This window comes from Thunnus albacares, chromosome 21 (genome assembly GCF_914725855.1).
Source record: "Thunnus albacares chromosome 21, fThuAlb1.1, whole genome shotgun sequence".
NCBI classification, from domain to species: Eukaryota; Metazoa; Chordata; class Actinopteri; order Scombriformes; family Scombridae; genus Thunnus; species Thunnus albacares.
Genome location: NC_058126.1, coordinates 4,592,590 through 4,617,980, shown reverse-complemented (window position 1 = coordinate 4,617,980; position 25,391 = coordinate 4,592,590). Strand labels below are relative to the sequence as shown.

General features: G+C 37.0%; 2 protein-coding genes across 5 annotated transcripts in view; both read right to left on the bottom strand.

The window, feature by feature from the left end:
- LOC122973031 (vasoactive intestinal polypeptide receptor 2-like) overlaps positions 1-2,879 on the bottom strand; it is a 47,223-nt gene extending 44,344 nt beyond the window's left edge. Inside the window, exons 1-2 of one of the 2 annotated variants that reach the window (XM_044340476.1) lie at positions 2,584-2,879; positions 2,324-2,429 (exon numbers count right to left, since the gene is read on the bottom strand). In XM_044340476.1, the coding sequence (XP_044196411.1) occupies positions 2,324-2,380 (57 nt within the window). In that variant the 5' untranslated portion in view covers positions 2,381-2,429; positions 2,584-2,879. Of the gene's footprint in view, positions 1-2,323 lie in introns of both variants that reach the window. The other variant, XM_044340475.1, reaches the window with a different exon arrangement.
- Positions 2,880-12,078: 9,199 nt separating this feature from the next.
- Positions 12,079-25,391, bottom strand: part of LOC122972607 (disco-interacting protein 2 homolog C-like) — a 67,951-nt gene continuing 54,638 nt past the window's right edge. For all 3 annotated transcript variants that reach the window (XM_044339842.1, XM_044339843.1, XM_044339844.1), the window contains 9 exons: positions 25,185-25,315; positions 23,462-23,630; positions 21,698-21,868; positions 21,013-21,074; positions 20,289-20,346; positions 16,206-16,280; positions 14,632-14,806; positions 14,408-14,531; positions 12,079-13,267 (listed from right to left, as the gene is read on the bottom strand). In XM_044339842.1, the coding sequence (XP_044195777.1) occupies positions 13,015-13,267; positions 14,408-14,531; positions 14,632-14,806; positions 16,206-16,280; positions 20,289-20,346; positions 21,013-21,074; positions 21,698-21,868; positions 23,462-23,630; positions 25,185-25,315 (1,218 nt within the window). In that variant the 3' untranslated portion in view covers positions 12,079-13,014. The remainder of the gene's footprint in view (positions 13,268-14,407; positions 14,532-14,631; positions 14,807-16,205; positions 16,281-20,288; positions 20,347-21,012; positions 21,075-21,697; positions 21,869-23,461; positions 23,631-25,184; positions 25,316-25,391) is intronic.

Here is a 25,391-nt window from a genome sequence, read left to right as displayed (position 1 = left end):
TTTGACATACAATAAATAACAATTGCCAGTTGTTAGGTCTTAGAAACATAAATGATCAGCACTTAAAATAAAAATTAAAAAAGTCCTGCAAAGCAAGAAATTTGGGGTTTTCTCAACTTTTTCTTTTTTACAGTAAAAGGACACATATCAAAAAATAAAGCAAATTGAAAAAGTTTATATAATAATAGAAAGTAAAACTCAGACTATATGTCTTTCATGGTGTGTCATGTGTCTACAGCCTCCTGATATCAGCTCACACAGCAGCAGGAATCTTCACTCCACACACCAATAAAGGAAACACAAGTCATTAACCTTTAGCATAAGTACATGCTGTACACACACAGGATGCCTGCACACACACACACACACACACACACAGCTGATTGGCTATATTTCTTCACTGCAAAAGTCTGACGTTGTGAAATTCACACTTCTAGCAGATAGAAAGCACTGCAGGTGAGGTATGTCAGGGAAAAGTCTAAGAGTCAACAAATCTCATGTTTGGATCCAAACCAACAATGAACTGAACTACTAACAAGTATTTAGTGTGTATCCAAAGCCTGATATATCTTATTCCTCTGTGCTGTAGACCTCCAGACCTCCAAAACACGTCGGTGAGCCACATCACTGCACCGCTGCACCGGTTGACATGTTCATTTTCTCTATTAATTGATTAGCTGTTTGGTCTTTAAAATATCAGAAAATGGTGAAAAGTGTTGATCACCGTTTCCCAAAGCATCCTCAAATGTCTTGTTTTGTCCCAACCAACAGTCCACAACCCAAATATATTCAGTTTACTATCAAAGACGACTAAAGAAAGCAGGAAATATTCACATTTAAGAAGCTGGAACAGAGAAAAATTACTCAAAATGATTAATAGATGACCAAAATAGTAGTAGTATAAAGTAGAATGGTGATAATAGATGCAGATGTTGTAGTTAACTTAAATTACAACAGTTTCACCTTTACAGTTCGGATCAATTGTGTTTTGAGAGTTTCTAAATCATCAGTGACTGTTCTGCTGATTCTGTCAGACTGACTGACAGAAGATAATAAGTACATCTGTGTTTTAAAGGCTTTTCAATGTCTGTTTACATCTGTTATGTTTGTGGAAACAGCGACAAACAGATTAGGGTAATTACTGTAATCGTTTTATCTATAAAATGTCAGAAAATCTGTGAAAAATGTCCAGTAGGTATTTAGACAGCTTGTTTTATTCAATTATAGCCAAAAAACCCCAAAATATTCAGTTTACTTACAGATGTGACAAAGAAAAACCTCTATTACTCACATCTGAGGGCCTGAAACCAGCCAATTTTTTGGCATTTTTGCTTTAAAGATGACTAAAACGATTCATTGATCATTAAAATAGTTGCTGATTAATATTCTTATGATCGACTAATTGATTAATCAACTAATCATTGCAGCTTTAAAACAGATATTTCTAATTATCTTTTGAAAAACTCACAAAATACATGTTTTCCCACTAAAATTCAGGATCTTATTATCATATTTTCTAGTTTTTTTTTAAAGAAACTTAACTGAGCCCCTTTCTCTCTTTTATGTGAGTGACATCACTTTTACAACTACTGACATAAAATCTGATTAAATCATCCCTTGAAGTCGTCCGATGTTAGTTTTCAGATGTAAAGCTGCAGGGACACTCCTGCTTCTCAGCCAACACTTGATAATAACTTCTATAAAGGAGCTGATGGTCCAGGCTGCTAAAGGAGTCTAAATATAGAGTCGAGTCTACGTGTGAATCAGGCCTGAAGATTAAAAATTCACCAGCAGCTACTGTAGAAAGTGGATCTATAATTAATGTTTTCACGCTGTTAAACAGTGAAGAAACAGACGCAGTTTTATCCAGAGACCGAAGGTAAAGTTTCATCAGTCTGCAGGCTGATAAAAGGTCCAACCGTTGTTTAATTGATGACACTGACAGCAGAAGTGTGAAGATTTAAACAATATAAAGTTATAAAAGCGCCTCTCATGCGCACAAAAAGCAACTTTAAAGGTAGGAATATTAGAGAAAATATAAATAAAACAGGTAAAGTCACTATAAACTCTGTTTTAGGGAATATTTTGCCTCATAATACTATATTATTACTATAAAGTCACTACGGGAGTAAGTATGTTGAGGTATTAGTACAGAAAATACCGTAAAATCACTTTAAACCTCTATTTTTTGAAAGGTATGACACATTATTTCTACATTTGAAAGGTTTGTGGCATTTTAAGATAAAATTACAGTTAATGTGTTAATTGTACATGTAATAATAATATTAATATTAATAATAATAATAAAAGGTGAGGGACTGACCGTGTGGATGAGGGTGAAGCCGAGCAGAAGCAGAGCGAGCCGGTGCGTAAAGGACATCTCATCCAGCGGAGGGTGAAGCCCACCTGAACTGCTGCTGTCACTTCATCTGCGGGTCATCATCAGTACGGAAACACGTCAGGTCAGTGTCACTAAATCTCAGGCTGAGAAAAACATCCAGTCAGACTGAATTTAACGCGCCAAATCTTCTTATTTATTTATTTATTTATTTGTTTGGAGCGTCGATCACCAGTTTTACGCACCGTTTCATTCACTGCAACATCACTGTGGATCAGTTTGGCGCACAAACAAACAAAAAAAAGATTCAGTGTTTCCAAAAAAATGAAGGTTTGAGTTAAATACTCATCCGAGTTGTTTGTGTTAAGAGGAGGAGGAGGAGGAAGAGGAGGAGGTGTGATAAGTCCGGTGTGTGGAGCTGCAGTGAGGCGGTGGTTCGGTTCACTCCCCGTTCACTCTCAATTCAGAGCGCGTCCCCGATACACGTTTCTCTCGGGACACCCCGGACTGGTGCGCGTTCCCGCCGGAGCTTCCTGGGATCTCCGAGTGTGTGTGTGTGTGAGAGAGAGAGAGAGGGAGAGAGAGAGAGAGAGAGAGAGAGAGAGAGAGAGAGAGAGAGAGAGAGAGAGAGAGAGAGAGAGAGGGAGGGAGAAACAACAACAGCGACCTCTTGTGGGAGAACTCAATTCCTGCAATATTAAAAACTCAATGTTACAGGAGCTTATTGGTTCCCAAATGCTGGTCCTGGGGCTCTCATAGGGTCTTTAATTTGTGTTCCACGTCAATCAAACTATGATCACATCTGCTGACTTTTTGTTTAATTTATTTTCTTTAGAATAAAATAGAAAAAAAAACATAAAAAGCAACAACACAAAAGCAGCACAAGTATAAAGCACACGACTGTCCAAAAGTATGAAAAAGATTTAAATAGACACATAAAACATTAAGACACAAACATGAAATACTTAAACCTTAACATCACTTCAGAATGGACAGACTACAGCCTGAGCTGCAATGACTGATCAATTAATCAGCAACTATTTTGTTAATTGAATCATCATTTTATATTTTTTTTTAACAAATATGCCAAAACGAGCTGCTTTCAGCTTCTCAAACGTGATGATTTCATGCTTTTCTTTGACTGAATTTCTTTGGGTTTTAGTTGAATCTGTAAATTTCTTTAAAGGATTTTTTCCCATACTGCTTGACAGCTTTGCATCGACACTATAAACAGAATGAACCTTTATATGAATGAACCATGACGTCACATGTTAACATTACAGACATCTTACATTTATTTAAATTACACAAGATTCACTCTGATGTTTGGTTGCAGGATAAAACTAAACCTCACCTGCAGACATCTGGTTGAATTCACTACATTTACAGATATGTGAGAACGAATAAAAATCAGAGTTGCATTGTGGGTAATGTAGGCGCAAGCAGGTTTTGACAAGAAAGACAAATCCATGCAATAAAAGACATGACGTCTCTGGTTCTTTTGCATCGATTTTGATTTTTTTTTTGTCCATCGTGTGTCTGACTCAGGAGTGAAATGCAAAATCTGTGAAGTCTCTTGTTCCTTGTGGGCTCATTATTTGAATGTTCCTGTTCTTATTATATTGATTTATTACTGACCTTTGATGAATTATCAGTTATCAGTCAGACATACAGTTATTTTCAGTGATTGAAGCAGCTTCCTCACTGCAGCTGAAGATGAAAATAAAACTCTAAAACCTAAAAATGTGAATTTATTTACTTATTTTGTTTTATTTAAAGCTGCTACCAACCACCTCAGAGAACTCCATTAGTGTTTTTGGTCAGCATTAATGTCAGTGGTAGCGACAAAGGTGCATTTTAAGGTCCAAACATCAGATAACATCCACAGGAAGCTGTCACAGTTTAAATGGATGATGGTGGAAAAGAAAGAAGGAAAAAGGTCAGAAGGTCACTGAAAACATGATAAATCCTCCTCTGTGGACCATGAACAGTAGAAGTTTTTATCTGTTTAACTACTTACAGAGAGATACTGTACATGTCAGTGTCTGTGCTGGAGGAAAGGTCACCAAAGGTCACCAAACGTGAATCATCCTTTGAGCATATTGGACGTCGCTGTAAATTTAATGTCTGGTATTTGCGGCGGATGAAAGAACGCAGGAACTTCCCTCCGTCAGCTGAAACCACAGATCATTTAGTCATTTACGACTCTAAATACATAATCGACTGAAGCTTTTACTGCAGTTACAGTCCGATCAGACACACAGGAGGAGAGGAAATTAGAAACAGAAAGTAAAAAGATAAAGGAGGAAGGAAAAAGTTGATTTTTACACTAAACAGTTCAATGCTTAAAGACGCTGAAACTGTTTTATTGTGTCTGTTTCTGATTGTTGCTCTTTTATGAGCATTCCTGTAAATAATGTTTGGATGTATGAACTTGACTTGTCTACTTTTTTCTGGTTCCAGTTTCTATTATCAGCAAGAGGGAGCCAATAAAACCAGTCAGCCTCTGGGAAAACTGGGAGAAGAGAGAGAGGGACGGACAGAGAGGAAGAAGTCTGGTTGAGGTGAAGTAAATACTTCAATTAAGCAATTTTAAGTTGCCAAATAACTGTAAAAGTATTATTTTTTCTCCATAAAGATATATATAGTTATAGTTATTTCCAACAATATAAAACATATTAAGCTGGTTCAACTTAGAAATTTAAGCTTCTCTACTGAATTAACTTAACTCAGGTTTAATAATTCCTTCAAAGTTATCTCATGAGTTTCATCCATTCAACCTTTCTAGAATAATTCAGGTTGGTGCAGAATTATTGTCTTTTGCATGCAGTATCTTGTGCACAAAAGAACAACAAAGTGTCACAAAGCAAAAACAAACACAACCATTAAAATGCAAAAGATACAGATACAGATCTAGTCGGTGGTAACTTTGAAATCCAAACATTTAAAGGCCTTTTTATCAAACTGTGTTGAATTTGTGATTTTCTACAACAAAGAACTGCGGTAGAGATGTAAGATAAACAGGCTGAAGGGTTTTATGAAGACTGCAGGTCTCTTCTCACGCTGTTGTTTGACCCACAGCCGTCACCTGTTATGAATATTAGAGCTGCGTCACAGAACAGTGAAGTGTAGATGATGGTATTTATATATTTTTTTTTAATTTAAAGAGTCACTTCCTCAGTTGTTTCAAATAACTTACAGATGTGGCTGCTGCAGCTGGAGCCACTTTGTACCAAAGTCACACAGCAAGTTTCCATCATGTGTTTTCTTCAAACTACAAAAAAGTAAGAGTCTCTGAGATTAAAACTCTTCCAACAATACATGCTGGGAAGACTGTGATATGGTCAAAAGCTCCGGTACAGTTACTAAATGGACCTTGTAGTCAGACTGTTTTGTCAGAGAGACGATTCAATATGACAAGAGATTATTTAAAAACCTGTAAACATGCCTTAAAGGCTACCAAACAATGCACTGGCCTTGTTTCTCCAAACTAAAACTACATTTCCCATAAATCTTTGCTGCCTCTCTCCAAGAATTGCAGGTTGCTATGGCTACTGTTTAAGAATACAGTTAAATTTGTAATATGTTTTGATATATTTGTTTTATTTTAGGTAAATTTAATTAAACAAAGCAAAATATACAGAGAATGTTTTAAATATGTGTGTAGTCATGGAGACAGAAACCAGTATGAGGAACCTCTGCGGTCAGTTATCAGTTTAAAAGCAGGGAGTCGCTGACAGGAGGATTATGGAGGAGATAAAGAAGAAGAGGATAAAAGATTAAAGAGAAAGAAAGAAGGATCATAAAAAAAGAACAAAGCGCAGCAGTGACGGTGAGTGAAGTGTGTTTGATGATTCTCGCTGAAGTTTCTGGTGGATCCTCGTCGATGTTTTCGGGCTGAACGCAGCAGAATTAAAAATGTTTGACCTGAAACAACCTGCAAACACAACAACCTTCACTTTCTCAGGGATGCTAATTATAGCACCACCGCTACTTTTCAGCAAGACATTTTTGATGTTTTATAAAGAATTTTACTTCATTATTAGCCATATTTAAGATTTTAGGACGTTTAACATCACTTAGAATCGAGATAAATGTAAAAACTAATAGAATATGTATTTAATGTTGGTAAATTACACACTGGAAGACTAACAAACAGGTGATTATTAAAGTGTTAAACATTCAACTGTGTTTAATGAATCAGGAATGATTCAAACCTCATTAAATATCAAAATGACTTGCTGAGACCTGCTGATTGTTTTATAAACTTTGCAGCCTTCTGATTTTACACATCAGAGGACAAACCTGAGAAACTTTTCATCTTTCATACAAACTGTGATCAGTTTCTGAATTGAACGTTTACATGACAAAAATGTTCAGCATGAAAAGCTTCTTTGTCCGTTTACTTGGTTCTAATCATGTGACTATTAATCTGTCCAGATGAAGAACAGCTGGAACCTTTAAAGTACGTATGACTCAAGTTTCTGAGTTAATTTTAAATTATCTTCCAGACTCACTTTTTCTGGTTTCTGGTTTCTGGTTTCTGGTGGAGATGTTTTGGAATTTTAATCAAAAGCTGAAATTGAATCAGTAGGTGGTCGCATGTTGCATGTTTGTTTGTTCGTCAACATCAACAACTCATCTAAATTCAAACAAACTAGGAATGAAATTAAATTTCTTGATCATTTCCTGAAAACTCTTGTTTTCTGTGATTCTTTAATTATTGGAGGCAATCAGGAAGATGAGATTCCTGAAGGGAAAAAAACACAGAGCACTAATTATTTAATGAAGAGCTCTAATTACTAAATCAAGAGCACTATCAAGTCGAGAGCACTAATTATTTAATGAAGAGCTCTAATTACTAAATCAAGAGCACTATCAAATCGAGAGCACTAATTAAATCGAGAGCACAAATTATTAAATAGAGAGCACTAATTATTAAATCGAGAGCACTAATTAAATCGAGAGCACTAATTAAATCGAGAGCACTAAATACTAAATTAAGAGCACTAATTATTAAATCGAGAGCATTAATTAAATCGAGAGCACTAATTACTAAATTAAGAGCACTAATTATTAAATTGAGAGCACTAATTACTAAATTAAGAGCACTAATTATTAAATTGAGAGCACTAATAATTAAATCGAGAGCACTAATTACTAAATCGAGAGCACTAATTATTTAATCAGAGCACTAATTATTTAATTAAGAGCACTAATTATTAAATCGAGAGCACTAATTATTAAATCGAGAGCACTAATTACTAAATCGAGAGCACTAATTATTTAATCAGAGCACTAATTATTTAATTAAGAGCACTAATAATTAAATCAAAAGCACTAATTATTAAATCGAGAGCACTAATTAAATAAAGAGCCCTAATTAAATCAAGAGCACTAATTATTAAATCGAGAGCACTAATTCAATCAAGTGCACTAATTACTAAATCGAGAGCACTAATTATATCGAGAGCACTAATTAAATCGAGAGCACTAATTATTAAATCGAGAGCACTAATTACAAAATTGAGAGCACTAATTAAATCGAGAGCATGAATTATTAAATCGAGAGCACTAATTACAAAATTGAGAGCACTAATTAAATCGAGAGCATGAATTAAATCGAGAGCACTAATTATTAAATCGAGAGCACTTATTAAATTGAGAGCACTAATTACAAAATTGAGAGCACTAATTATATCGAGAGCACTAATTAAATCGAGAGCACTAATTATTAAATCGAGAGCACTAATTACAAAATTGACAGCACTAATTAAATTGAGAGCATGAATTAAATCGAGAGCACTAATTATTAGATCGAGAGCACTAATTAAATCAAGAGTACTAATTACTAAATCAAGAGCACTAATTACTAAATGGAGAGCACTTATTATTAAATCGAGAGCACTAATTACTAAATGGAGACCACTAATTATTAAATCGAGAGCACTAATTATTAAATCAAGAGCTGTAATTACTAAATTGAGAGCACTAATTAAATCAAGAGCATTAATTACTAAATTGAGAGCACTAATTACTAAATCCAGAGCACTAATTAAATTGAGAGTACTAATTACTAAATTGAGAGAACTAATCATTAAATGGAGAGCACTAATTAAATCGAGAGCACTAATTACTAAATCGAGAGCACAAATGATTAAATCTAGAGCACTTATTAAATCGAGAGTACTAATTATTAAATCGAGAGCACGAATTATTAAATGGAGAGCTCTAATTATTAAATCGAGAGCACTAATTACTAAGTCGAGTTCTAATATAAATCAAGGGCACTAATTACTAAATTGAGAGCATGAATTATTAAATTGAGAGCACTAATCACTTAATCGAGAGCACAAATTATTAAATCGAGAGCTCTAGTTTTTAAATCGAAAGCACTAATTACTAAATCGAGTTCTAATTATTAAATCGAAAACTTCAAACACCAAAACGTCCACAGACTCAGGACAAACTAATCACATGACAATAATGATAAAATGAATGAGAATAAACTAAACTCAGACGTTAACATCCCTCTGCGGCAGACTGCTTTTGTACAATCTGCTGTTTCATTTACGTCCATCAAACACTTGAAAATGCTTCCAGCTCTTTTTCCTCATCGTGCAAAAAAATGGATATTTAGCAACCAGTCATGTCGACGCTAATTTCACCGTGATTTAGAGTTTAAATTGTAATGAACTGTAGTTCTATAGTTGTGCTGGATGAATGTACTGATATTTATATGTTGATGTGTGCTTTTAGATTTGTCTGCACAATTGTTAGTGTTATGGAGAGTGCAATGTGTGTGTGTGTAATGTGTGTAAGTAAATGAATGTTTATTATCTGTTGATAAGTCTGTGTACCTGCAGATGGAAATGAGCTATTAGCTAAATCTGGCATAAATCATCTCCTCTTATTTTGAGATTTATGTTTTTTGTGCATGGTCTTTGTTTGATAAAGTCCAAAAAAAACAAATAATACTAATAAAAATAATAATAATAAACAGTCTCGGTTGTAGCCAATCAAAGCACTTTATTGCACTGTATAGTGTGACGGTGAGCCAATAGCAGGCTCTTATAAAAGTGTCATTTAATCTTTTTTATCATGTGTACAAAACAAGTCACACACACTTGTACCGTACAAAATCAACACTATTTACATACAATATACACACACACATACATACACACCTAACACACACACACACACCCAAACACACACACACCATGCGGTCTCTCTCTCCCATCCAGCCTTGAACACACAGACGAGTCCTCTGATGGGATTTCCTTCTTGTTCAACATCCTCCACCTCTTCCTCTCTCTCTCTCTCTCTCTCTCTCTAACACACACACACACACACACACACACACACACTCAGGGACTGAAACATGACCGCTACGCTGCTACCAACAAACCCAAACTGCTATGTTAGCCAAACAAGCGCTAAGCAACTTCTGATATGCATAAAGATTTTTTTTTTCTTCTGATAAAAAGACAAACGATGATAAAAGACGATGAGAACGACGTCGACAAGAAACAAAGAAGAAGAACGATGAGATGATGTCATTAGATACTCTTTTTTTTTTTCTCCACAGGAATGTAAACAAATGATGCATTTTTATGAATTATTTTAAATAACGTCGACACTTTGAATAAAATTTTCTATATAACCTGCAGCGTCCCTCCAAACTGTGCAGGTAATTCTCATATTTCACAGCTAGCCAAGAAAGAAGAAGTTTTTTGGGATAAAGTGATATTTTTAAATCTTATTATAGTTAAATATTTATCTTTAATCTTCTGTATTCTCACTATATTTCAAGAGTCAGTGCACATCAGGTGGTAACTGTTGTACCAAAGCCCAGAGGACGTTCTTTACTGGGGATTCTTGTCTTAGATGAAAAAAAATAAACACTTTCTTGTTATTTGTGTCAGAAAGATGCTTAAATGCAGACTGTTATGCAGGTTTTTGCCATATAACTTAAATTAATCACAACTTTTTTTATTATTTTGCTAATGAGATGTTTTCACTTCTTACCAAGAGGTTGTTATTCTCATGAAATTATGTAGATTTCAATATAAAAATATTAAAATCATTGACTAATATTTAAAATGTGGAAATGTTATTGATAACAGATCAGATCAGGAATCTCCCACAATAACAACCAACGTGCTAATTAATAAGTAGCTGTTGTTCATCAGTATCTGTCTGCTCAGGTTCTTCTAAGTTTCTAGTTTCATTAAGTCAACTTTGTGCTTGAACTTAATTTTTAGGAAACAAACACCGAGCAGAGACTTAATATTTCTAAGTGATGCTGCAGTCTGTTTTCATTTTATAATCACAAAGAATCTAAGTGTCCTGAAATAAAAGACTACGAGATTGTGAAAAACAAAGAAAAAACAACTTTTAAATGTTTCACAGCATCGACTGAGTGAATTTAATTAAACCAACTAAAATAACATTTAGTCGTCGCTATTTTTCAGTCAAAAATAATGTCACCATGTTTTTCAAATGTATTGTTAAAAGTTTTGTATTATTAGAATGAAGGCTGTAGCTACAAGTCATGGACATACAGCATGTTGTTAGCAGTGGTATTAAAGAGTAAGAACCAAACCAGCATCTAACGGGTCCAAAGTGACACTTGCAGGTATATTTACATGTTGTTTAATGTGCTGCAGCTAAGCTAATTAGCTATCTAGCTGCTAACTGTTAGCGGTGCACTTTTCCCCGGTGAATGTTTGTTTGGCGGCTCGTTCAACAAGCTGCAGGATGAGACGTGTGTTCATGTTTGTAAGTTAGATAAGAAGAAGACTTTAGCAGGAAAGCTAACGTGGGTTGTTGTTGTGTAGCAGGATGCAATCAGGCTCAGTGTGACCGTCTGCTCTGAATATGACAGAACGGCAAGTTATCACTTTATGCAAAGATTTGATTGGCTGTATGGAAATAAAGACTCCAGCTATGTAAAAAAACACATATAAATTATTTCACTAAAGATTCTCAAAGGAGAACACAGGACAAGTCATTCACAGAGCAGATATATACGGTGCAGTAGACAAAAAAAAGTTTAATGAAAGTAGTTTAATTTCAGTTGGACTTGTTGAATGTAGAGAGGATGAATCCCTGCAGTGAAGAACGTCTTTTTAGGCCTTATTGCTACAGCTTTCCCATGTAAACTTTATCCGGAGCTCCCTTTATCCCAACAGCAGCTCTCTGATTGGCTGTTTTAAACAAGTAAATGTAAAACAACTGCAGCGACACCTCGAGGCCGTTGAGTCTTCAGTTCCCTTTGATCTTAAACTGGGACTACAACACCTCGTTTCCCATAAACTCCCTTTTAAATAACAATAATCTTCCCTTCTTTTCTTTAATATTCACAGTGCACTTTGCTCGATAAGAAAGAAAGACGCTTTGGGGACTGAATTTCACAGGTTTTTACTGCAAGTAATTAAGTAAGATAAGTGAAAAGCCGGCTGACTGATATGATGAAAAATGATGATTAATGTGCATGTTGGAATTCTGATTAAAATAACTACTTTATTGATAGACATTGCACTTGCTTTTTGCTTAAATTTGTGGTGTTTTTATTTGCCATGAAATAGTTTAGAGGTCAGAAAGATCACAAGAGAACAAAAGTAGATTCAGAAAAGATAAATCTGTGTGATTTTTCTGAGACACTTTGGACACTGAAAACACATCCAGTTGTGTGGGGGTTTTTTTGTGTGTATTTTTTTGTGTGTTTTTTTTTGGGGGGGTGGGGGGTGTTTTTCAGTGTTTCTGCTTTTTCAAGTTTTTTTCATAAAAGCTTTTCTTCTTTGATCGTCTGTGGATAAAAATCTGTTTGTAGTCGGCGTTTGATTCACATTCGAACTACAGAAAACGTCCCTGTTGCACACATGAACACAGACGGATGAACACACTCACATACACACACACTGCAAACACACACACACACACACACACACACACACACACACACACACAGGGTGCGGGTGGAGAGAGCTGCATATAGGGGCTACTATACCTCATCGTGTTTTCGGTACCTCTCCATATAGATTATTATGTCTATGTACAATATTTATATTTTTACAATAATCTGGCTGCCCCTGTTCTAATTGAAATAATACCACAAATCTGGAAATTTTTTTTTTTTTTTTTCTTTTTGAATCGACCAGTAAAACATGATGACAGATACAGTCTTTATTATTTTTCCTCTCTCTCTCTCTCTCTCTCTCTCTCTCTCGCTCTACTTTTACCTCCTAAAAACGACACGCGGCGTGACGAGCGGAGCTGCCGCCCTGTACACAGTGTTTCCCCTATAAGGCTTTCTACAGTGACAAGCTCCTGGTCAACGGTCACGAGATTAAACGGGGGTGTGAAAAATGGTCATACCACCACTGAGCAATCAATCAATCAATCAATCAATCAATCAATCAGCCAATCAATCAATCAACCAACCGGCACAACACGACTTTTAAAGAAAACGGACGACTTAAGACCACACACCATATGCAGGTTCAAAAATACAGTACATCTTGATTTTTGGGGGGGGGGGAAATAAATGAACAACAACGGCGATATGCACGGCATACAAACGCATGCTCGCTCTCTCTCTCTCGCTCTCTCCTAAACACACACACACATACACACACACAGTCACACACACACACACACACACACACAGGCTACATGTTGTAGGCCACGTAGATGGGGTCTAGCTGGTCTTGTAAGAAGCCGTCGCGGAGGTGCATGCGCTGTTTCTCGCCGCGAGAGTTGATGGGGATGACGCCGATGTCCGTCACCACGACGACGCCCACGATCAGGTAGTGCTCCTCCAGCACCGCCTTGGTCACCATGGGAACCAGGTCCAGGGCTTCCTGCTCGGAGCCCTCCAGCTCCACCACCACCACCAGCAGGTTGGTCCAGGGGAAGACGGCGCTGAGGACGACAAAGATTTTATTACTGGATCTATTTTTTTTTTAAGCTGCAGTATTTGACTTGTTTTAGCCACTAGAGGGCAGCAAAACTCCAGATTATAAAGTTGTTATCCAGCAGACACAGAGCGACATGTTCATCCAGATATCTGGCTCTTTAGCTGCTAGATGTTCCACTTTCTTCACCTGCTGGTCTCTAACTTTGTCTTTCTGCTGTTTGGTGCACAGTGGATTTATCAGAGCTTATTTGCTGAAAACTGTTGCCTGGAGACGACACCTCGAGAATACTGAGACTGAACCAGACATTAAATGCACCATAAAGGCAAAACTATGAACTGAAAGAGGCTTAAAAGCTTCACAGAGCTGCAGAGCTGGTTAAAGGAGAAGGTAAGAAAAGTCGTTCACATCAGAGAAACGACAAACATTTGATAGTTTAGCTTCTCAAATAAGAGAACTGAGTTTTTACTTGTATTACATTTTTCTTATATTTTTCTTTTCTTATTATCCTGTAGTAAATTAAATATTTTGGCATTTTCAGTATCTCCTGATGTTTTATAGACCAAACAATTCATCTAGAAAATAATCTGTAGATTAGATTAGTTAGATAAATTAGTTGCAACCCTACAGTCAACACTATAGATGTAGTCAGAAACACAGGTACAGATAAAACCTTTAAATGCTGTTTTTGTGGGTAAAATGTCTTCTCTTGGTTTGAAAATTGGTTTGAAGACTGATATTGAAGTGGTTTGAACTACAGCAGGTGGGTAAATAAACCTTTATGCCCCAAACTGGTGGAAGTTAGAGTTGTTCCAAATGAGGATATATACTATACTTTATATTATGAGACAATAGAAATCTGCCACATCAGATTTTACTGAGAAAGTACAGTATCTAGTCCTTTAAGATCTCTTATTTCTGACTTTGTGCATCAATGTGATGAAGTACTCCTAATATATTAATATCACAATATACAGTTACTGGGGTGTAAACTGAGGAAGCCCAACACACTGGTTGATTTTCACGTGTGTAGAAGAAGAGGACAAGCTGAAAAGCAACGTTTCATTACTCTTAAAACATTTCAAGAAAAATAAAAAAGCAAGAAACATCTATTTGATGTTTCCTTCATGTCTTTGTTGTAACCTACCACTCCATGATGCTCTTGTGCGCGCGGATGACAGAGGTCTCGATGTCGATGGGATGGTACCTCATCCCTCGCAGCTCCATGGCCTCCTCCAGCGCTCCGACCACAAACAGAGCGTCGTGTCTCTCTGTTCACACGACAGAGAGGACAGAGGACAGAGAGAGGAAACGTTGGTGCTGGTGTTGAGAATTAGAAGAGAAAACGTGGGACAAAGAGAGAAAAATGACCTCCGTTGGCGTCGGTGAGCTCGGTGCGGCGCAGGAAGCCCAGGTAGCCCGTCCTCGCCCAGACCGTCTGAGTGTCTCCAAAGCTGAGCCTAGAGTTGAAGTGGTCGGACTGGAGAACCTCTTCTCCGTAACCGCTGTAGTAACCGCTGCCGTTATGAGCGCTGTGCACCCAGATCTGCAGGACGAACACGACAGTCAGAGTCCAAAAATCTGTTATTATATTATATAAATATATTCAAGATGCTGCCTGAAACTGAATTTAAACTTTCAGTAAAGCAAAAAGTGAATATTTCAGAGTGGAGGAAAAAGACAGACTGGCAGCTGCAGCTGAACTAAACTTCAAACTCTTAATGTAAATATGTCTAGAAATAAAACACTCAGGGGAGAGAAGGAGGGAACAAAGAGACAAACAAGAAACACACAGAGGGACACTGAAGAGAAAAGAGAGAAAAGAAAAGAAATATAGACAGAAAATGTCAGAAAGGAAAAGATGTGTGATAATAAAAGGACAAGAATAAATGAAAAGGACAGAGAGAAAAGAAAACATCTGAGAAAAGTTAAGTAAAGAAAAAAGGAAGAGAAACAAAAAGACAAAAGAGAAAAGAAAGAATGAAAAGACAAAAATAAAAAGGAAAAAAAGACAAAAATGAAAGAGAAAATAGGAAAAGAAATAATAATACATTTTATTTATAAAGCGTTTTTCAGGGAACTCAAAGAAAAACATTTAACACACAACATTAATTACACATTAACAGCAGTTGTGAAAAGGTGAGTTGAGATTAGTGATTTGATCGGTGAGGGAGGAGGTCTGGTGCTCGGTCCCGGTGTCAGAGGAGCGAAGGCTGAGAGGAGGAGGAGGAGGAGGTCAGACAGGCAGGAGGAGGTCTGGGTGTGGAGGGTTTAGTGAGTGAGGAGAAGGACTCTGAACTGGACAAGCAGCCGCTGGAGGTTCTGGAGGAACTGGAGTTTATTTAGGACTGTTGATGATGTCATAGAAATAATATAGAAAAGAAAAGGACTGAAAAGAAAAGAGAAAAAAAGAGAGAAAAAAATAAAAGAAACAAACAGAAAAACAAAAAAGAGAAAGTTAAGAAAAAGAAAAAAGACCAAAAACAACACATAGACAAGAAAGAAAAGAAAGAGAAAAGGAAAATCAAAAAAGAAAAATAAATAAATAATATAGAAATAAAAGAACAGAAAGGATGAAAATGAGAGAGAGAGAAAAGACAAAACAGGGGAAAAGGGAAAAAGAAGTAAAAAGAGACAAAAAAAAGAAAAGGAAGAAACAAAAAAGAGGAAGCTGAGAAAAGTAAAAGAGAGAAAGAAAAACAAATGAGAGAAGAAATAAGACAAAGGAAGGAAAAGAAAGACGATAAAAAGAAAGACGGAAAAACAGGAAAATGAAATAAAGAAAAAGAAAAAATATAGAAAGAAAAGGACAAAAGATAAGAAAAGAAAAAAATAAAAGAAAAAAGAAAAGACAGAAAGTAAAAAAACAGTAAGAAAATGAAAGGAAGAACAAAAAGAAAAAGACAGAAAGAAAAAGTAAAGATAAAGAGTTTATTTGTGGCGACCTCTCCGAGGTGCGAGTCTCCCAGCGGTCCTTTGGTCTCTGGGTTTGCGATGATGATGCGAACTCCGGGCAGGATCTGAAATTTTTAAAAAAAAGATAAATAATAAGTCAGTTGCCACGGTTACGGCTTCTCTGTGAGACTTTGCTTCTGTCATGAATACGTCTCACAGATGTTTAACTCAGAGTCACACTTTAAATTTCAAGTGTCAGTTCACGACATCGTCTCTCTGATGATGTGACGTTAAATAAAAAGCTTCAACAGACACAGAACAACAGTTTATAAGAGAGAAACACTCTGTTCCTCCGATAAACAACCTCTTTATCTCTGTTCTCTCCTCCCACATACAGTGAGTCAAAATAAGTAGCGGGCTGATCGATGAATGACGTCCTCTCTCTCTCTCTCTGTCTCTCTCTCTCTCTCTCTCTCTCTGAGCGAGCGAGTATGGAGGAAGAAGAGACACGAACGTCTCATCAAACTCTGAGAACAGATCCGTCGGTGTTCAGGACTGCTGTTAACTCATGAAACCAGCAGGAACCTGATCCATAAAACTGTTAAACATGAGCAGAGCTGCGACGGTTAATCCATCGCCAGCTGTTCTGATGATTGATTTATTGTTTTGAGATGTTTTTTAAAGAGAAAAAGCTTCTTAAATGTGAATATTTTCTGGTTTCTTTAGTCTGCTGTGACAGTGAACTGAATATTTTTGGGTTGTGACTGTTGGTTGGGACAAAATAAGACATTTGAGGATAAATCTTGGGTTTTATTAATTTATAGACCCAAGAACTAATCAATTGATCAAGATTAGATATAATATCTAATGATATTTCTGGGTTTCCATTTGTGAAAAATCACTTCAGGCTGATGTTTATCCATATTTAGAATTTATAACATTTAATAAATGGTTCATAACACGATATAATCCACCTGTAAGCAGATATAAGTGTTTATGAGGCTGCTGTATAAACTGATAATGAATGACTGTAATAAAACACAGTTGTAGTTATATATAATATAATCCTTATATTTACATTATAGTGAACTATAAACCATTTATTAAATGTTTGTTTACTGCTTATAAATGCTAAATAGGGGAACTTAAAGAGAACTTGTTTTGTAACCACGTTGGTTGCTGGTTTATTACAGAAATGATTTTAAGATTTCACTTCATGACCTCGTTCCAGACTTTATCTCTTTATGCATCTCTTTAATAACTTTCCTCTCACCAACCTGTGAGCAGTCTGAGGTCATCAGACAACAACATGTCGACTGTTTCCTGTCGACGTCTGACATTAAAGAGACAGAACAACCTGCCCGACGGATTCAGATTTGCAAAATCAGATAAAAATCATCTTTTAAACTGCTTCTGAAAACACATTTCTGTCAAAAGGTGACCGAATTAATCTCCGGCTTTGATAAGTGATAAATAAATATTTTTGTTATTATTTGTCTTTCAGCTCTTTAGCTCATCAGACCTCACCAATAAAATGTATTTAATAAGAATTTAATAGCATTTACAATTGTTTTATTTATAATAGTTATAGCCTATAACCCTTTAGATCTATAGAGCATTATTAAATTATTCATTTACTGTAATTAAAGTAATTAGTTACAATCATTTAGAGACAGCGCCTCATTAGGAAGTGGTACCAAACTCAAAAATGTTAATTAAGAGGCATTTATATCAGCACATTTAGATTTTCTACACTTTAAAAAAACTCTTTTATGTTATTTAATAATGTAATAATAATAATTTCCTTGTTTTAAAACTCATTTCTTGCTTTTTTAACATGTGACACTGTGATGTATTTAGGTGGGAAAGTATTCAAGAGAGTTTACTGTTATATTCTCTATATACAGTATTTCATAATGTGTTGTTTCAGTGCTCCGGTGTACAAAATAAACAAACAAACATGTTAAATAGTAATGTATACAAGTGAAAAGCCAGATAAAGAAAGGTGAGTGTGGATGTTCAGGTCATCACACATATTAAATCGTATCTTAGACAACAAACATGAACAGCTGATGTTTAATTAAACAGTCATGAATAATGTTTGGTTGTTTTTTAACGGGGAAATGATCATTTCAGCAGTGATTTTGTGTCTCATGTCTGCAAACGTTTACTTGTATTTGTACAAAGTTATGGGACCAATTATTGTTCTGGTTCCTCTGTGCCGACTGTTATATATTTAGACTTTATGCAACGCTGTCAGTTGCTAAGAGATCTGTAAAGAAACTGAAATAAGTGTTGCTCGGGGATCAGATGAGTATAAATGTCATCTTCTCCTGGAATAAAAGCAGCAAATGTGTGATGCTGCTGCAGGAGGACTCAGTATCGTCTCTAACTAGTGCTGTAAATCTGCTGCAAAACAGTATTTTTAAAAGGTTTTTTGGGGACATTTATTGTCATTTTTTTTCTGGGTTTGGTCAAAAACACCTGTTACCGCCTCCTCGATGCCTGAATTTTATTTTTAAGCCCTTCTTTTAAACAGTATGATTGAAGTTTGTCTTTCAGATCAGAGTTCAGTTTAGCTCAGCTTAGTTCAGTCGGTCGTGACGTCACTTGATTCAGCATCATGATCACAGTGTTAACTTCTTCTTCTAGCTAGACTGTTGTCCTTTTAGTTATGGATGAGAAAAGAATTTAAAGGACACATATTCTGCATATTTCCAGGTCTATATATTAATATTCTGAGGCTCTACTGGAATATATTTGCATGATTTCCAGTTGAAAACTCAGCCTCTGTCTGTAACAGGCCATTTTAGCTCCTGTCTCTTTAAGCCCCGCCTCCTGATGAGCCCACTCTGTTCTGATTAGTCAGCTCCTGTCGGCTCCAGAGGCCATGTAAACAAACTACAGTAGCAGGATTTCACTACTCTTCTTGTTCTTTACTTGAAATATAAACTTCTAAAAATACATTTGTACATGTTTGAGCCTGAAATATGCTAGTTGACAACGTGAACAACACACGGAAACAAACTTAGCAACAACAGACGGCCGTTTGTGGGCGTGTGTGAACAATCTGACGTCAACACGAAGAGGAAGTAGAAGTAATTTTTACAAACGGAGCGTTCAGAGCAGGTTGAAGCCCTGACTTTTGACTTGAAGGCGACACATTTTTTTTTACATACTTTCACCACATTTTAACAGTATAAACACAAAAAGCACGACGTGTCCCCTTTAATAACAACAAAAATAAAAGTACAAGTTGTGATTAGATGGTGCGGTATGTGTCTAAAGACAGCTGGGACACCAGACATGTCGTATTAAATGTGCTCTATAAATAAACTGACGTGACTATTGTCTACTGAACGTGGGCGAGACATAAACACACTGTAGGCTATGATATTTTCCTCCTGTGCCATCTGCCCGCCTGTGATGACTGATGTACGGAGGACTCCAAGTCAAAGTCATATTGTTGTGATCAATTATTTAGTTATCTCAAGTATACGACCTTTTGTTTTCTTAAGATAACGAAGCAGTTATCACGAGAAAACTACAAGATACAAACATTTCTTTTAACCAATCAACGAGGTAACACTCTTGGTAACAATCCAATAAACGTGATGCGATGCTCTCCACACCCACGTATCCGCAGACGGGAAGGGAGGATGTTTCAGGGCTCGTCATGGACTCGAACCAGCTGTCTGTTTTGAGTCACCGACTGTGGGAGGACATTCAGTCCGGAGCAGAAATAATCCTCCAATCTTCTGTCCTTCAATTTGCGGCCATTTTTAGTGCTTCTTGTGTGTCTCTGTAAAGGTCTTTTCACTGTAATCTGGTTTCCCTTCATTTAAAATGTTCCTCAGTGGAATAATGAAAGTTTAATTGTAATATTTTGAAAACAACTTCCACTGTCTGATATTAATTCCTTGTTTTTTACATAAATGTCACCCAAACCTCTTAAATGAGGATCCCAGGAGATCGTCTGTGGTTTTTAACATGATTGAACTGACTGTGTGGTTTGTTTTTAAGATTAGATTTATTTTGTTGTGTTTTGGAGCTTGTATTTGGCAACATAACTAGATGTTACTGTATGTAGACGCTTTAAAACTTCTGCTCATCTAAATCTAAATCAAACTCACCTTTCCAGACTCCATTAAAGGCAGACTGTGTGGAGAACCTCGCTCCACTAACCGAACCCTGAAACACACACATGTGGAAATGTCACAACTGTATAAGGTGAAGAGCAACAAAATAAAACAAGTTCCTGTATATCATAATGTCATAGAGCCATGTGTGTAGGATCAAAAAGTCTTAACATGAAAAGAAAACCAAAGAATCCTGAACATTGTCCGTCTCTTGACTCACTTTAATAACACATTTCAGTCCTTTTTCTTATATTTTCTTTGCATTGTTTTCTTGTACATGTGAATAATTTTGTAATATAGTGATTACTGACTGTGTGTCTGCAGCGCCTTCTTTTACCATAGACTATAGTGTAGATTGTGTCATATGTGATTTTGGGAACATTTTCTTATCTAACATCCCTGGAGGGCCCTGTTGTACAATGTGAACCATTTTTATAATACTTACATATCAGTGTCCTGTTTGTCATTGACCTTCATTTATATACATATTGGGAGGAGTTGCCAGCGTCCTCTGATTGGCTGGAATAATTGGCAGGTAAAAAGCCTTTATGTGGATGGTTGTTTGTTTGTGTGAATTTCACCTGATGAAGGTCTGAAACACGTCGTGTTATTAAGGTGAGTTCAAGTGATCGACAGTTTGCTGGATTCTTTAGTTTTATTTTCAAGTGAAGAAGAAGAACCAAAAAAATAAAGAAAGCTGACGAAGACGCAGTCGTACCTGTCATGGCGCAGCGCCCTCATGTCCACATAGACGGTCGTGGGGTCCGGTCCTGAAGTGCCCTGCAGCCAATCAGAATGCAGACAATAAGCATGTGATCAGAGACTCAGTGTCATTTGACATTGTAATTCCAGGCTAAAAACTTTCTGATATATTAGTTTTAAGGAAAAACATAAATTTAACTAAAGAAGCCGAAGTTCTCAATGATTAAACGTCTCAACACAAGCAGCTTCACAAGGACTTTGCCTTCATAGAATTTGCTCTAAAACCTGAAAAATTTTGCAGCAATTATTGATCAAAGAATGAATAAACAAGATCTGATTAGAGATTCAATGTCAACTTTCAGTAGTTGACGTTTCTCGATATTCTGTGTTAAGGACACATTTCAGCTGGTATCTTAAAAGCCTTTACGGTGACTAAACAGGATGTAAATAAATAAATAAATGACTTTACATATTGGTCAAATCATTGTGAATTAGCACTTTGTCTTTGTGCTACAATAACATCATCTTAATAAAAGTTGAGGAGGAAATATTACATGTTTTTCAGCACATGGATTAAGTTAATTCAGTTATTTATGTGGTTGTTAAGTCTCTAAATGCAGAGCTACAGATGAACAATACTCCATTTAAAATGTGTCTTAAGTCACATCATGTACAGCTCAGAGTTCAGACGCTGTGTTTACCTGCAGGCAGATGGCCAGGTTGACTCTGCAGCCGAAGGCCGTGCTGACGGATCGCGGGTGAAGGCCGAGATCTTTGAACAGTTTGGAGAAGGAGTGCGTGAGCGACATCCTGGGCCTCTCCTCTGCCACCACCACGCAGGCCCGAACCCGAGACAGATCCAGACCCCGAGCCTGGACGGGAGGACAAACAAAAAAGGAGGACTGAGGAACATCTTTTATAAAAATCTGTCTGAGGGTTTTTATCATGAAACTGATCAGTTGGTAAAACATTTGATTCCTCTGCGGCTGAAGAGGAGACATGTGGGCGTTAAATGTAATACAGAACGTTTTAAAAGGAGCAAATGACAAAGGTGTGTTTTGTAAAAAAAAAAAAAAAAGCAGCCAAGTAAGAAAAGAACATTTCTACTTTTCACTCAGCGTTCGACCTTCAGTCTCCATGGAGACGTAGAGAAAGATAATCACTAAAATTAACTCTGCAGCTTCCATCAGTGACCAATCAGAGACGTCTGCGGCTTTAACTTCAGCACTTACACGTAGCCTCGGGCTGAGCAAACAGAGAGAAACACTTTATTACAGCTGAGGACGGACGAGTGAAGTCAGTTAGAGTCAAGAGTCTGCAGCTTTTCTTACTGCTCATGTTCAGCTAAAAGACAAACTGAGTGCAGCTGTAAAGATGCTTTTTAATAAAAAGTGATCGTCAGCCACAAGTGAGATCTTGTTGGCCGGTCGGTTTGTCAGTGAACGTGCGCAACTCTTTGCTGCTGCCGTCAAGATTCGTGACGGTTCGACTTTTTCAAACTTGCTGCCTTGACTCACTTAGTGACCATGGCAACCACAGAAACCACAGCGAGAGAGAGAGAGACGTATGACTGGTACGTGAGCTTCCTGAATGATCTTCAAAACAAGAGAAAAGATCTACGAAGAGAAACAGTATCAGCTCCAAAGTCTGATATCCTGTTCGCATGTCTCAATCATCATTTCCTTTATTCTACGTCACAACCAGCTCCATGTAGCAGCAGGATGAGATCGTACTGGTTGGACGGCAGCAGCTTGTGCTCTACAGACTGGTAGGATGGGAGGTAACTGGGAGTCGATGTTGCCGAGCTGAAGCCACGGTGGCAACCGCTCGCCGATATAGTGACATCACTTCTCCCAGCAAAGACCTACCTGACCCCGAGTGTCCTGAGTGCAGATTAAAATATTTGAATCAATATTCAGAAATAACGATTAACAAAAACTGCCCCTGTAGCTAAAATGTTTTGGGAACTATGAAATCCTGCAGGAATTACATTTATGAATAAATGCAGAGACTTAAAGCTCCTTTAGTGAAGTGTTTCCATGACAACTAAAGAACAAAGATGAGACTCAGATTAAAATGCTGTCATTCAAATGTTATATTTACTGTAGATGGATGTCTGAAAAGAGACAAAAAATGATATAGTTTCAGTTTTGTCCATATAGTTTAACTCTGCTTACTATTTAACCATTTAGTAGCTTTAGTAGTATTTTGGCTACATTAACTGTTTCTTAAGTGCCAATAACTTAAAATGACATTGACATCCAATGTAATATTTTAAATATCGATAGTAGTGACAGCAAGTCCTTGCTTTCAGTCTGAATAAAAGTTGTTGTAGCAGTAATGATGCTTCTGAGATCCTAAAAAAGGTTCCTACAGTGAGAAAGAGCTCATAAACTGTACATGAAACCAGTGTCACAAATGTATTTGCAGGTATTTCCAGTGTTGTTGTTGTTGTTGTCACTGACCTTGAGCGCTTCGGTCTGCAGGCCGAGCCCTTTGGTGCAGAGCTCCATGACGCTGTAGGAGCAGAAGGTGTCTCGCACCCTCAGCTGGCTGACGGCCAGCAGCCACAGCGCCGGGTTGGACTCCAGCTCCACCGGCGGGATCAGGATGGACTGGTGGCCTGAATACACACTGCAAACAACACACACACACACACACACACACACACACACACAAACACTTTATTCACAGAGCCCTTTAATGGATACATGCAATAAAAATGAATCTGCTCCTGTTACATAAACAGTCTCGTTGACATCAGAATGTATTTTCCACATAGACCTGAGAGCCAAAAGCACTTACTAACAATAAGGTGCAAATGTGAGTTATTATTGCTTTAAAGTCATTGAGACGTTCTCGTACCCAAAGTGATTTGCAGTCTGTTTTATTTATAAGACATTTCAGCAGCAGGAATCTGCTCTCGCCAAGTTCAGAACTTCTGAGCAGAGAATTTAAAAATCAACCACAGCGAAAGATTTACAGACGATCGAGACGAGAGAGGAAAGTTTCAGACGGACGGACGGCGGAGCGTCGCATCACAACAGTGAATCTCTCTTCTTTTTATTAAAGGAGGCCAGACGACCTCCTGACATCAATCTTCATGTGACTATCAGACACTTCTGTGATGAAACAAGACTGTGGTGAACTGCAACGACAGTATTTGATTATTTTCCTTTCCTAGCAGTGAATTCTTTTATCAGTGATTATAAAGAACATATATTAAATGGCCAAAACTATATGGACACCCGAGCATTGGAGTCAGATTTATGGGCATACAGGTGCTTAATATGCACAGACTTGGAGTAAACAGAGAGAAGCTTCCTGGATTGATGTTTGGATACTCTGCATATATCTGATGGTTTAAATGAGGATTTTTTTAAATAAATATTCATTGATTTGATTTATTGAACAGGACAGTGTGCAGTATTAAGCATAAATGATGCACTGCGCCAGAGTTAGCTTGAAGTTAGCTTATTCACGGGAAACTATTGTGCATTTCGATGGTTTGCCAGATGTGTCTTACTTACCGAGGAACTGCGGCAGAAAACATGTTTAAACAGGCACTTTAACATTATAATAATGTCAATTAATGTGTATGTAAGTGACTAAAAAATACATCATTTAAATGTATTTAAATAATGTACTGCTATTCATTCTTCAAAATTGACAGCTGCTCCTCCTACAGACTGATCTGAATGTGTATTAATATTATTATCTTAACATTATTAACTGTGCATCACAGAATTAGAAGCACTCACAGACAAGTTCTTTAATTTTATGATTTTAGTGTATTATTACCAAAATAAAAGACAGTAGTTATACAAGTATTCATTCATTCAATAATACAATAAAATTATAAAATTAAAAAGTTAAACTTCTATGATTATACATGTCAACATAAATGACATGAGGAGTACTGTTCACTCTATGAAAACAGTTTATTACAGACTGGAAAGTGTGGGCATTTACTAGGCAGGTATGGTTTAATGAAAGCTGATTTGCATTATGGGAAATGTAGGATCCAGTATTGTTGGAGCTTGAAAGTCAGGATTTCTCAGCCTCTGTTGATTCTTTTTTTAATGCGTCTCTCACATAGAAGTGCTTCACTACATCGCTGGCGCACACTTTAAAGACTGATATACATATTTAATAGTGTGTACGTCTGCGGGGGGGACGGACACAAACCTGCAGAGACACCAGAGGACAAAGCCGAGGCCGCAGTAGGGATCCAGACAGATGGCCACTTCTCTGGACGGGTACAACTCACACTGCAGCTTCACCGACCGGCAGAAGGCTCCAACGGCATTATGGGACATCTGGAGAGAGAAGGGTGGGAAGGAGAGAGAGAGAGAGAGAGAGAGAGAGAGAGAGACAACAAACACACAAACACAC